This window comes from Lepisma saccharinum, chromosome 1, assembly GCF_977018435.1.
Source record: "Lepisma saccharinum chromosome 1, izLepSacc3.1, whole genome shotgun sequence".
Classification (NCBI taxonomy): Eukaryota; Metazoa; Arthropoda; class Insecta; order Zygentoma; family Lepismatidae; genus Lepisma; species Lepisma saccharinum.
In genome coordinates, this window is record NC_139229.1 from 14,498,991 (window position 1) to 14,514,108 (window position 15,118).

General features: G+C 35.9%; 1 protein-coding gene across 3 annotated transcripts in view; it reads right to left on the bottom strand.

Annotated features, from left to right (window-relative positions):
• Window positions 1-207: 207 nt before the first annotated feature.
• The window catches only part of Prim1 (DNA primase small subunit), a 33,157-nt gene continuing 18,246 nt past the window's right edge, over window positions 208-15,118 (bottom strand). For all 3 annotated transcript variants that reach the window (XM_083118763.1, XM_083118937.1, XM_083118850.1), the window contains exons 7-9: window positions 6,824-7,026; window positions 2,309-2,487; window positions 208-876 (exon numbers count right to left, since the gene is read on the bottom strand). In XM_083118763.1, coding sequence (XP_082974889.1) covers window positions 857-876; window positions 2,309-2,487; window positions 6,824-7,026 — 402 coding nt within the window. In that variant the 3' untranslated portion in view covers window positions 208-856. The remainder of the gene's footprint in view (window positions 877-2,308; window positions 2,488-6,823; window positions 7,027-15,118) is intronic.

Sequence of the window (15,118 nt, forward strand, 5' to 3'; positions counted from 1 at the left end):
CAAACCACGTGAAAATTCACATCAGTGCTCTAGATTGAATTATATTGGAACATCACAGCAGTTTTTTGAAGGGAGAGGAAAATTTGAAAAAATCTGTCCTGGTGGCAGACAAAGGTCTAGCCCAGCCTAAAGGACTATGAACATTCACAAGGGAATTCTAGACACTGAGGAAGCAAAGGTGATATTTACAAACTCTTGGACAAGATGCAGAATTTAACAAAGTTTATTGAAGACATAATAAATAGGATCTTTCCAGATTTTGTGTGTAACAACAGCAACTTTATATTAAACAGTAACGAGAAGAAAAAAAACCTTTTTGGGATTGTACTTTTTTTTTTATTTGTTTAACATTCTGATACACATACACATGTGTGTCTGTTGAGAACAAAGACACATCTGTACTAGTTTCAAAATGTCGAAGTAAAATGGAAAGGTAATAATTTAAATTCACCTCTCTACATCAATACAACTGATATTGGCTGATACCGATGAATTGGTAATGATTGAATTCCCCCTTCCCCATCGAACCTAAAATAAAATCCAAATAGTTTTTGAATAACAAGAATAATAACAACAGCTATCCAAGCACAGAATTCACAAAAGAATAGTTGCACTATGAGATTTGTAAATATTTTTCTTGTTCAGTGCAGTCTTCAAAATTATTCACAGGCCCAAGTTGATTGAAATATTCGTTTTTTTCACACTGAAAACTCGATACTGGTTGTAACAAACAACAGACGGCTTAAATGCATACCTGAGTATGTTGTATTTGTAGTGGCTAACATGCTTATCCATTCTTCCAAGACCACTCTGGTACATCACCTGTATCTCACCACAGATCCTCAAGGATATTTCTTCAAAACTCCATTTTACGATCTGAAATCAAATAGAAACGTTGAATTGAAAGCATGCACTAAAAAGTGTCTGATGAAGTTTTCTTTTACTCGTTTCCATTTAAATTATTAATGTCATATCCATGGAAGTCTGCAGATTTTTTCATTTCTTTTTAAAATTAACATAATTACCGTGACTGAAATAAAAGTATGTGTGGAATATACAATTTTTAGGTAGACATTCATTTATCAGGATGGGTGGGTGACCTTACACCCCCTTTCCAGGCAGCTATGGTCACATCCACAGATTGTTATTTATGTAGTGCAGTGCCACTCTGTGACAACATTTGATCTCGATCTGACAAGGTCTTTGGAATAATATAGACTTGAGCATATGGCATTTCATTCACTATTTTTCTTACAAGAGAGAATTATAGACACCCTTTGTGACAAAGCATTTGCCTAACTGCCAGAGGTGCCTGGTTCGAACTGTGTGTAAGCAATAGATATTACATTCTGTTTATTCCTCATTTAACATCACATGTTCCACAACACTCACAAGTTTTAAGAATATCTGACAAAAGTTATGGCAGATATCAATAACTATAATTAGCAAAAAACACTACAAATATGTAGAATTGCTTGAAATCAAAGATGTATAAAATAAATATTTTATTATGTAAAAACTGGTATAGTAATTAATATCCATTTACATGCATACAACATTCGGTGCCTGGTGGAGGCGAACATCCCAGCCTCTCTCCATGGGTACTTTAGAGTATGCACAGCCAGTTTACATGCAGGAACATGTAATTTGTCCTTGAAAAAGTTACCACTAACTCCTGGTGACTATTATGAAAACCACAGGACTTTCTGGGTAACAATTTGAACCCTGCTGAATGAATTTCACATGCAATAAATGAATATTTAATACTGAATAAAAGATATGCTACAGCCCAGAGAAAACAAATATCAGGTCTTTTACAGTTTGCGGAATTACAGAACATTACACCCTCGAAATTAGTAAAGATTACAATATTCATAACACTTGGAAACACATATAAGCATTTCCCATTATTAGTTACTCTCGGCAACAAACTAGCGAATAGGCTATATGAGCTCTTTACTGTTATTTTTATATTCAGGCTTTACTGTCTTAAAAGAACTTTCAAAGTTAAAAGTCGAAATACTATAATATCTTCCTTTATAATTGTCCTACTTACTGAACTTACTTTCATCACTTAAATTTTAAATGGATTGGGAGAAAAATAACAAAAGTAATACAAAATGAAAAATTAATGCAATGGGAATGGTATTACACATGTTTCGGGAATTATTACTAATGAACCTATAATGAGGTAAAAAATAAAGAGTAAATATAATATATAATGTGTACTTTGAGAGTTAACAGTGATAAAATGAAATCAATATCTTCTAAAACAAAATGCAACAATGCACAAACCATTTTCACTTACCATTGATTTCTAATTTCTTTGGTCTCTGACTCTTCTCCAAGTTTGATAAAAACTCTTCAAATGCAACAACACTCTTAAACATGCTGGTCTTTTTATATCCCTTAAATTTCTTTGCTGTGGCTTCGCCTTCTGTGTCCTTGATTTTAGCATCAAATTGACCAACTTCTTCTATCAATTGACTGAAATATTAATAACAATAATATTAAACTAAAAACATATGCCTATGTAGACCAAAAAGCGACAATTTAATTCTTCAGCAAATTTGAATTTTAGGAAGCATCTTTTTACTTTTTTTGTTACCTGAAATTTTCAATACACTGAGTCTAAAGTTCAAATCACCAACCCTGAGACCTTCTGTAAACAAAACTCGTGCATGCACATAGCATTACAAACTCATAGAAGTAAAATAATCCACACAAAAATCCAGCGTTGTTACAGGATTCATTACGTAAGGTAAAACAAAGGCCAATTTGTAGTATGGGATACGCTGCTGCGAATGACGTCTCACTTTAAACCCAATGCTCTTTCTTTTGTACTTATTGCTTCACCTTTATGGTTAACTCTTTGCACCAGTAATCATTTCCCATAAATTTGGCTTCTTTCTTGCATGCGAATTGAATATATTTTACTTGCATTTTTTTTTAGACAAAATTATAGGGCCTATAACATGGTAATGTATATTTCGGCTCGGGTACCCTTTTCTACACCCTCAATTTTTCGCACATTTCAAATATTCTCGTTACAAAAATTAGTTCTTCATAATAAACGATGTTTCTAAATAGCGCGGAAAGTAATTTTTTAGATCTACGTGCTACGAAACTTACGTTTTTTATGAAATTACAATTCCTTGCATAACGTCAAAAAGGTTTTTCACAACTTTATGATGGCGAATGATGCATTCATGTCACAGGCGCAAGTCTGAAGATTTCGGATGATCGATTTATGTCACAGGCGCACGTCTGATTTTTTTCTTTTTCTTCTAATGATTGACTTGTGCAATAGGAAGATTTGCGATTGCGATATGTTCTCTGTGCGATATATTGGTAGATTGGACATTTCAGACATTCGATTTAATTTATGCGACTTCAGAAATTGGAAATAATAATTTTTTTTCGCAACTGCATGCCGTAAAGGGGAGGGTTGCATTTTTTAAATGACTTGTGGGATGGGATAATTTGCGACTTCTAGTTTTTATGATGGGAAGGGAGTGGAGGTTAGTATTCTGTGGAAAAGGCCAACAAGGACTTTCAACGTAGGTGTTACTTCATTTTTGGACTTACAAATTGAAATTCGACCCACAATTCAATACCTGGCCTTGGTAAAAAGAGGTAAGTTACCTTCTTTGGTTTAATTTTAGCCTTCATTACAGGGAGATGGTCTCCTGCCCCACGAACCATTGGCGCTAGCCCCACGAACCATTGGCGCTAGCCCCACGAACCATTGGCGCTAGCCCCACGAACCATTGGCGCTAGCCCCACGAACCATTGACGCTAGCCCCACGAACCATTGGCGCTAGCCCCACAAACCATTGGCGCTAGCCCCACGAACCATTGGCACTAGCCCCACGAACCATTGGCACTAGCCCCACGAACCATTGGCGCGTGGATAGGTTAGTTCAGTTAGGTTGAGATCGATAGTTAAAATTTGGTGTCGTGTTAGTATCACGATCTAGAAATTGGAAATAATTGCGAACCATTTCAAACGACAAAATTTCAACTTTAAACGGCTGTACAGTCGTAAATACTTCTTTCCGCGCTCCAATTTTTTTTTATTCACAAATAGGATCAAATAATGTTCATAATGAAAAAAAAAAATATTCAAAATTCGAGGGTGTAGAATAGGGTACCCGACCCTATATTTCTAAGGTTTGATATAGATAGGAGTGTATTTGAAATTTGTTTGTAGATTTTATGTAAATTGTATCTTATGTAAATAAAATATATAATGGGCATAAACAGCCATATGCAATGCTGTAAGTCCAATAAATATATTGATGATGATGATCAAAACAAGACAAAGAGAGTTCATAAATGTATTGCGGTTGGAAACCTAGACAAGCATCCAAATAACGATTTGGTAAAACTGTCATATGCGGGAAATCGCTCTAACTTGTTTATTCTCTACTTTTTTACATTCGTACTTAACTATTCTGCATTGCGAAAGATTGTTTAACAAGGGATTTAGCTTTTTTCAATAAAATTAGTATCTATTGTCGACATATCGAGTAATTATTGTTCGTTGTTTTCTCGCTTCCTGAACATGCAAAATGGCGGGCAAATCTTGACTAGCGTTGTGTTTCAAACGGCAAAGCAGGGTTTCAACCTTCTTAACAGAAAAATTCCCGCATAGCCCCAAAAACCATTCGGGATAGTATGACCATCCATGAATAGCCCCGAAAACCATTCTGGATCGTATAACCATCCACGAATAGCCCCAAAAACCATTCACTATAGCCCCATGCACCATCACGGTAAGTAAGGTTAGGTTAGGTTGCTTTAGGTTGGGCAATATAGTGAAAAAACTGTGTTTGGAAACACTTACCGGGGATTGCGTCATCAGACGCTCGCAACATCTGGTTCAAGTACATGGATGGAAATGCAAGCAACAGCTTTCGTGCATCGGATGGACATTATTATAGAAAAATACATGATTTAGCGGCAAAATAGTAAGTACTTTCTCCTATAAATTTGAAGAAATCCATTTCCCGTATATGACATTTTTACCAACGATTTTTGTTCTGCCGAATATAGTGCACTTCGTAAAATAACTTGGTGACATGGCAAGGCAAGATAAGTGTGAATATTTTGTAGGAATATGCATTGTAACTTTCAATGAGCTTAGAGATTTGTGTACATAATGATATTTTATAACATTGGTTATTTTCTAAAAATAATCATGTGAACAGCAAGGAAGTAGTGTCACTCAACATGGCGAGTTCTATGTGTGTACTGCAGATGATTGCGGTAGTAGGCGGTCATGAATCAGCTGACGCGGAGTGATACATCGAATCGGTGAGACTGTTTGTTTACAGAAGGTCTCAGGGTTGGTGATTTACACTTAAGTTACATATTTCATGATTCCTTTTACCAGTGCAAGCTACAATTGTATATTACAGCAGAAGATTAGGGCCTCCCCGATGGCACAGTGGTAGCGTCGTTACCTTGTAAACAAAGGGTCCCAGGTTTGGATCTCACTTTAAACTGTAGGTCCAGTCCCAATTAGCTATACTGTGCATAAAGCAGACTTAAAACACCAAATCAATCAATCAACAGCAGAAAATTAAATTATATCATGAAAATACACACAAGGGCCATGAGCTGAGGTGGTCTAGTTGGAAGGGTAAAGACCCGGGTTCGATTCCCAGGATAGTTGATCTAAGGTTGGAATTTTTCCAAACCTTGTCCCCACAAGAAGCACCTCTGGGTCTCACCAAGCCTCAAATCAACGGGTACCTGGGGGTAAAGGCAGCCGGAGCATGGAGCTGATCACATCACCTTCAAAATGGGCAAGATCGAGAATGTGTGTGGGTCCTATACCCACATACCCTAAATGTGCACAGTGCTACATGCATGGGGAACTATACCCTCACCTTAGTCACAACCACCTTACCACATCCTCGGACTTGAATAAGGCAACACATTAACATTCCAAAACAAACTCTCTCTCTACCCCTTATCACCAGCCCCCCCCCCCCCCATCTACATTGTCCACCCACACACACCATACCACTCCGAGTTTTTATCAAACCTTGTCAGAGAAACAAGTTGTAATGTGCCCACTGTATCTTTACACAGACTTTGACACGTGGCTGTAAAAATTTTTAAATTTGCAGTCTGGTGAGCATATACAGTGTAATCTCGGGTTATGCTTTTCAGGGGACCAAGCTGAAAAAAACAACTTAAAATGGGGGAAAATGTAAAATCAGGGTTCCACTGAACAGTGGAACTTTGATTTTGCATTTTTTTTAATTTTACAGAATGGAACTAAAAAAGTCAAAAATGAAGAAAAAATTAAAATCTGGGAAAATATTACAACATATGGCTTTATTGGGAAAATGAGAAATCAGTGTATAATGTGGGAAAATGTAAACGTCGGAGGTGCATCATTGGAAAGAACCAGCTGAAATATAATGGTGTAAGATCTGAAGTATATGAGCTGTCAGCACTCATATTGTTATTATGGGATAATGAAAATATCAATCATGACCATTGGCATATGCAGGGAGGAGCTGATTGGGCTACAGCCCCTCGAGGAAAACAAGTGGACCTCCCTTAAGGTGAAAACGATTACGAAATTTGTCTTTGAACAACCTTCAAAATGAAGGATAAGGTGGTAATTACAAATACTTTATAGTTTATCATGCTCCCACTAGAATGCAGCTATATATTATCCACCTTTACAATTCCAGCTCCTTCAGAAAAAAAAATATCCTGCATACGCTAGTGATGGTGACACATGCAAAACACCACGGAAATATAAGTAACTCAATTCTACCACACCAATTGTGGTGCTTACCTTATGGTAGGTACAGAGGATGGATCAAATTTCTCAACAGCTCTGGAACTGAAAGGAACGCAGACCTTGCCAGTTTTTGGATGTATGCAGAAGGGTGACTTCAGCAAGTGATTGAGCCCCTTTGATACATTGATATCCAGCCTTGGGTATGTGTACTGCAACATGATCTCCTCCAAAAGATTCCACATCCGTTTGTACTTTATCTAGACAAGTCCAAAGTATAGATTGTTTTAATACCAGGGCATTCATACAGAACTGTTACATTATGGATGGGAAGATATGAAATTTTGGCCGATACCAATATAAAATTTACCGATACCGATAACAGATATTTTACTGGTCCGATATAAAATTCCAAATGGTCCTTGAAAACCTGAATGGTTCATTGACCTCCTTAATACATGCTTGTTTCCAGGTGACTGCAGTGCAAAAGAAGTTGCATATTTAGACATTTACTTTTTTAAAAACTAGGGCATGGAGATCATCCATAAAAATTATAACAAAATGGTAGAATTTTGCACTAAACTATAAGATATTTATAGATGTATCGGATCGGTAAAATAATCGGTAATTTTACTGATACACCAATATGCCTATATTGTCCGATACCGATAGAGTGCCAATCTGTCCCATCCCTATGTTATATACATTAATTTAACAAGACTTTTGCTTTAAAATATTCAAATATATAAAAATATATAAGTATATGTTACGTAGTAAAAAAAAAGTTTTTCACACAAAAATGGTGTAAATTAAATATTCAAGAAATCCATCCAAATATTAAAGTACATGTTATGTATAAAAAAATATTTTTCACACAAATATGGTGGAAAATAAAAATAAACTTAGAATTTTGCATAATTATCAACATAAGTAGATTTCACAGAAGGGTCACTACATGTCAGTTCAGCCAGGTATGACAATAGAATTAATACATTGTCATAATAACATTTGAAAATGGTTAGTAAGGCTAAGTTCAGAGTTCCACGTTTGTGCAATAGTTATAATAATTTTGGTCATATGATTGCTCAAAATTAATTCATATAATGCAATTAAGTTTTTCTTGTATGTACGCATTGCTTGCATTGTAGAATTATTTTCCTGTAGTTTACGTTTTCCTGAAACGTCACAAAGAAAAACTGTTTTCTTATGCTTGTAATAACCGTAAACTACAGGAAAATAATGCAATTAAGTGTCTGAAATTACTATTTAAAACTAATTTTATTAAATATGATGTTTAAAAAAGCAAATTGGTATATCATGACAAAATTATTTAATTGTGCAATATTTTGTAACAGTTATTTTTGACTGACAATATGAAAAACAAATATCTTCAATCATATGTGTGTTCTTTCAGACAAGCAAGATAAGATACATTCAAATTTATAATTAATTCTATTAAAATTGTGTACATTTGCATAGGCATCAAGGTTCATATACAAAGGTCAACTCTTTAAAATTGTTCCATGTATAATATGATGTCATTTCTGGTATGTTGTATCAACATTCAAAAAATGATAATTGTAATCACTAGATAAGTATATTGTGATATACATTGCAAAATAGGTGCAACAGAGCAAATATGTACATTTACTTTACAAACATTCAGGCTGTTAAGCACTTATTGACAAAAGTATAAAAAAACAATTGAAGATAACACATGCTAAAAATCTTTCTTGAACTAGTTTCTCTGATACTAGTTGTCTGTGACTTTGGGGTTATCTGAAGATGGATGGAAGAATAGTAAAAATGTAGCTATTGGTGGATTAATATTTGTATAAATCTGGATATTTTGAAAGATTATACTTTGCAAAGTTAATCTTTAATAGTTTGTTTAAACTATATAGAGACATTTTTGTTCATAACAGTATCTTGAAAATGCTTTTATAATGGCATAATCTTTAAAAAGATTTGGAACTTGTGAAAAGTGCCAAGTTAAATTTGAAGCAGGAAATTATTATCTGCTTGCATCTGCATTATCAAGCTAGTAGATGAATAATGCTTTACCTCAAATGGATGTTTTGAGGAATAAGACTTAATAGCCCAGTCAATGAAGGACAAAAAAAGGCCAATGTCGGGAATAATTCCGTAAAAGCTGAATTTTGGTCAGTTGTTAGAACACTATTACAGGAAGGTTATTTCAGTCGTTTACCGCCAGTGTGTCGGCCGTTCGGCAGACTCTTCATGCAACAGGTCCCGGCAAATTGCATTACAGGAAGTCCGTAACAAAAACTGCTTGTTTTGTAATGTTTCCACTTTTCACAATTACAGTTACAATTACAATGGAAATAAGCACGTAACTTGTCGCAAGGATGCTGGAAAAGGTGCCCTCCAAAATACAAATATTTCTGGCACCTTATTTCTGACGTCTAATCTTAGATTAGACATCGCTACTTTATCCTCAGTTGTCGCGACAGCGCCGGCAGCTTATCGGGGAGTTGTCAGCCGCGAGAGGGCGCTTCATACTGCACGTGTCGACAGTGATGCCAACCGTAGGGACATGTCCCTATGCATAGGGACTTTTCACTATATTTCGCCCACGTAGGGACGTAGGGACAGATTTTACCAAATGAGGAAAAACGTAGGTACTTTTTTTCAATCTTGGAAAATGACATTTTATGGATTAGTTTGTCTGGATACTTTAACGAGGAGAAAAAAGAACTAAGTAACAAATCTCCATCAGAATTTTGGAACATGTTATCGGTTACCAAGAACTTTCAAGGCAAGTTATTTTTTGAAAACATTTCCACTCTTGCGAAAATAGTGCTAACATTGCCGTATTCTAACGTGGAAACGGAAAGAATATTTTCAATGTTAAGTGATACAAAAACAAAAAAGATAAATAAAATGGAACCAGAATTGTTAAAGACTGCAAGAAATACAGCATATATCACCAACCAACATCTATCTCTTCACAGCAGCAGCATGTATGACTTCAAATAACATAATCAACAGTAAACGACTCAACGTTATTCATTTGGGGTGTACGGGATCCCAAAAAGTCAAGACCGGGATCGGGGAAAAAAATTCCCGTCCCAATCCCGACTTCGGGAAATGACTTCCCAACTTTTCAGGATCCCGAGCAGACGGGAAATACCGAATGGTCACTTTAAAAAGTTGTTACTTCTCGACGTTTTCTACATTGTAAGTTTCTGGAACTTATCGGAAATTGTAAGTTTTTATTCTAGAAATGCAAAAACAATCACTTAAAGTGAAAATGACTTGTAGAATTCGAGATTTCCAGTGCTTCGGGAAATTTCGAACATTTCCCGTCCCGAAAATTTCGAACATTTCCCATCCCGAAAATTTTCCGACTTTGTCGGGAAATTGTTCAGTCCTGAATGTCGGGATTTAAAAAATTACCGTCCCGATCCCATCCCAACCCAAAAAATTCTGTCCCACACACCCCTATTATTCATTAAGGCAAGAATTTACAATACCGGACCCATCTGTAATTTCTATGCTACTGCTTATACTCACAAAATAAATAGTCGTGATGATTTATCTCAAGTTAACATATTGGGGTGAGGTGAAAAAATTGTTTATTAACGTGTAGAAGTTGTAAAATAAGCTTTATGGTAGCCATATTTGTTAATATGAACAAATTACAATTAGTTACGCTGTCTACAGCATTGCCACACTGTTGATTTCATACTTGGAGAGCATGGATTGTGTAAGAATGGTGGAAGAGAACAGTAAAAAAGTTGTTAATGTTGTACAGATTGTTAGGTGGAGTGTGCAGGAGGATGGCCGTGGGCTAATTAATAAACTTATGGATTTCAGTATATTGCCCAAAGAACGTGCTTACATGTGACAGCAACAATCACGATGTAGAAGAACTGATTTGATTACAGGTAAATTTGGCAACAGTACATCGATCATAAAATTGCAGGATACAAAAATGGCGTCTTCGATGATGAACGTTTGCCGTTATAGTGCTACGAAAATAAGATTTTTTATCGGTTCGTAATCACAAATACCGCAAAACCATTCAGCTCCACTGACCATTCTCGGTAAGGTTAGGTTAAGTTAGGTTAGGCAAGGCAAACAAACAGTTAAAATTTGGGCTCGAAAAAAACATGCACAGGTAGCCCCACAAACCATTGATGGATAGCCCCACGAACCATTCAGGTAAGGTTAGGTTAGGATAGGCAAACAGTTAAAATTTGGGGTCGTAGTAATATCAGGAATGTATATTTCGTTTTTTAGGTATTGGAAACACAAAATCTTCCGGTAAATTATGAGCAATCGTGCCGATCGCGAACCACTCAATTTCACTTATTTTGCAATTTCTACACGTGCCCCCCAAATTTTAACTTCAAACTCATGATTAGGAGGCCTCAATTAGTGAGTATGTGAAATATTACAAAAATCGGGGAGGGGTCGTATTGTAAATTCGCTCCTTCATTAATTGTGGAAGCACCGAGCAGGAAGATTTGGTAAGTAAATGCGTATATTTCATCTTCTGTTTTGCATGCTCATGAGGTGTTGTTTTTTTTTAGTCTCTTTACTTGGCGTAGGGACATTTGGTCAGTTGTAGGGACACTTTGACTACGTCTGTAGGGACATTGGCGAAAAATAGTTAGCAACACTGTCAGCTACCAGACGTAGTCAGTGTACGTTCATGTTCACTTCTGTTTGCGTTTATCAGTACACGTGTTGTTTATACTGTGTTTCTCATGGCCAGTGCTTTATTGTGTGCTAATTGTTATTAATTCATTAGTTATGCTGCTAAACAAATATAGTCTTGAACAAAGAGTTTTTATGTACGATAATTACGTGAAAATGAATTCTTGCAGAAAAGTGGTCAGGGAATTACGAGAGACAGGATCTCTTGAACCTAAGAAACGTGTTGTATTGCTGTTGAAGGTCATTTTCAACATCTCTTATAACAAAGGAGGTTAGTGATCATCATTATTATTACTTTTAAATATCATTTTACGCTTTCGGTTTGATGTCTTTCATTTCTGTCCACTGAGGATAAAGTAGTGATGTCTAATCCAAGATTATATGTCAGAAATAAGTTGCCAGAAATATTTGTATTTGGGAGGGCACCTTTTCCAGCATCCTTGCGACAAGGTACGTGCTTATTTCAATTGTAATTGTAACTGTAATTGTGAAAAGTGGAAACATTACAAAACAAGCGGTTTCTGTTACGGACTTTCTGAACGCAATTTGTCGGGAGCTGTTGCATGAAGAGGCCGTCAAACGGCCGATATGCTGGCAGTAAACGACTGAAATAACCTCCCTGTAGTAGTGCAAAATCCCAAAAATTCCCTCCTCGCAGTGCTCCCCCCCCAGCACCCCCAAAAACATCAATTTTGCAGACTCTCAGTTAATGAGCCATATCTCCGTAACCAATCATCGCAGGCAGGTAATCTTTTTTTAGTCTTAATCCTCATTAGATGGGCTACAAAAAAGATTGTTTAATTTTTTTCGATAATGTAGGTGATTTTGCCGTAATTTAAAAAATAATCTTCAAAAGTGAATTTTTTCTAGTACTTTCTGAAGTTTTTGCCTTGTAACTTTTGAACAAATTAAATGACAAAAAATTGTTTCGAATAAAAGTTGTAGCTTAATTTATAAGCTTTAAAACGATATCAGTTTTAATATATTTTAATGAAAGATGCACCATAAAATGTGTCTTGTGTCAGACAGCACCAGCAGTCTTTATCACAGACCGGCGGTTAAGTCCGGAATCATTGACTTTTCGATAAAAGCACGAGACTTGGTAGAATCAATTCATATACCACTTAAGACATGTTCAGTCGAGCAGCCAATCGCCATCTGCGTGCTGATGGCCGCCATCTTGAAATGAGTCCGCCATATTGGATATTTTTGATTTGATATATCTCGGGAACTGTGTCACCTGTCAACTTCAGGATTTTTGAGAAATGTTCCAAACAGTGTAAACTTTCATAATATAGCAATAAATCTATTTTTGTAAAAAAACTCACTATAATAACTTATGTGAATATCTCCGAGTTAAAAGTCTTCATAATTCTCGATCCATACAATAGTATCGTATAATTGGTAACGTTACGAAATGTTTGTTAGAAGACTTTAGACGAAATAAACCCTTAAAATACTATTTTTTTGTATTTATAAATTTACCTCAACAATTTTAAGATAAATACAAGATATATATATAACCCGATTTGATTTCTGAAAATATGAATGAGAGAAAATTAAAAACGTATCCTTCACATTCGCATAATGTAGTGGACGCAAGATTTTCCATTCATCACTTGGAACGTCTCGTTCACTGTTAACTTGGCGCGTATTTTATGATTTCTCTCTAGTTATCACCAGCAAATACTTACATACATTGTCAGCCATTGGCGTATCCAAGGACCTCTGTCGCTTTGTACTCCTCCATCAGAAATCAGCAGAGCTAGGTTGAGAACAAAGGCACTTACAAAGATACCAACCCTATGGCTATAAGTGCTGGAGGTTCTTTCATGATACATAAATTTCATTATTCTAACATCCTCATGTTGACAAAAGTGGATCACAATATCCCATTCTAGCCATGTCAAAACGAGTAAAAACGATTGGGATATTTTCCAATAACTACACATTCCCAGATGACCTTAAGCTCAAAACATATTTCTATTCATGAACTTTTATCCTCTCACATAATATCTATGAAACAACATTAAAATTAACGAAAAACAAAAAAAGACCAGTAATTTTGCCTGCAGTATTGTATGGATGCGAAACTTGGTCCATTGCATTATAAGAGGAACATAAATGAAGAGTATATGAACATAAAATCTTTAGAAAAATATTTGGACCTAAAAGGGATGAGGAGACAGGTGAGTGGAGATGGTTACATAATTTAGAATTGTGTAAGTTGTATTTATGTCCAGATATGTATTATTAGAATAATTAAATCAAGAAGACTTAGGTGGGCAGTTCATGTGGTACGAATTGGAGAGGAAAGAAGAGTTTACAGGATTCTTGTTGGGAAACCTGATGGTAAGAGACCTGTAGGAAGACGAAAATGGAGGGATAACGTTGAGATGAACCTAAAGGAAATCAGTCCGGATGGAAAAGATTGGATTGATTTTGCTCAGGATAGGGACAGATGGAAGGCTTGTATTGCTGCAGCCATAAACCTTCGGGTTTAGAAATGCTAGAAAGTGAGTGAGTTACTTAAGCTGAGCACCTTTCAGCCTTCAAGATCTGATGAATTAAGAACTTGCAAGTAAAGAAACCACCTGTTGCTGACATGTTATGAACTAGATGAGTCGATAGCAATGAGTGGATACCCAAACTTCAACCCATTCACGTGACGTAACAGCACTGCTGTTTTTGTTTCTTAATGACTAAATAAGTCTTAATGATGTGACATGGGTTTGACGTCACTCAAAAAAAGGTAAATCTTCTGAAAACACTACAGTTCCAACTTTTGCATATTGATATTGAATATACGTACCGTACATAATATGTATTCAAAATATCGAACTGGATTCAGTGGTTCCCTGCTAGCCACAACTATATGAAGACGATAAGAGAGTCATCATGTTGGGAGGCTCCACCTTGAAATGACTGCCTTAAAATGCATGGTGGTGTTCTTACTGGAGGAGTCTAGATATAAACTCTGGAGCAAACCAAAATTTCTTCTTATTTGGTACGTACAAGGGATTCATTTAGTAAAGCTTCACATGTGAGGAAAACAGCACATGCCCATCAGACTACAACATATGTACTCTTCAAACTGCATAAGCATGTATAACTTGTCAATTGCAACACAGAACGTGACTCAAGATATCTCAATTTGGAATACTAGTGCATGCAAGGAACTAAATGAGCCCAAAACTCTCAGCGTAACAACTTAAATTGAGAGAGAACTTCACATTGTTCATCTGGAGAAAGAGCCTTCATGAAATAATCCTCTCTTTATACATCAAAATTTTTTAAATCTGCAGTGGGTTTTTCACGCTCAAGACCATTACAACCAAGCACAACCGGGAATCTCTGGAGCAAGCGAACGAAAATAAGTCTTTGCCAAAGAGGGGCTCGAACAATGAAATTTTGCGAGGAAACGGGGTTGCGTGGATGTGCAAAAGGGACTGCAGTTACCAGCTGTTTGCGTCAGTGTGGACTACTTTGCTCGCGTTCTCCCCTTCTTTTAATTTAATTTAATAGAATCAATTTATTAATCAATTTAATAGAATTTCAATTACTTCTACTTTCAGAAATCAAATTGGGTTGTACATAAATTGAATTTCTCTTAAAAATGTTATTTGAGGTAAATTTATAAATACAAATAATAGTACCTTAAGGGTT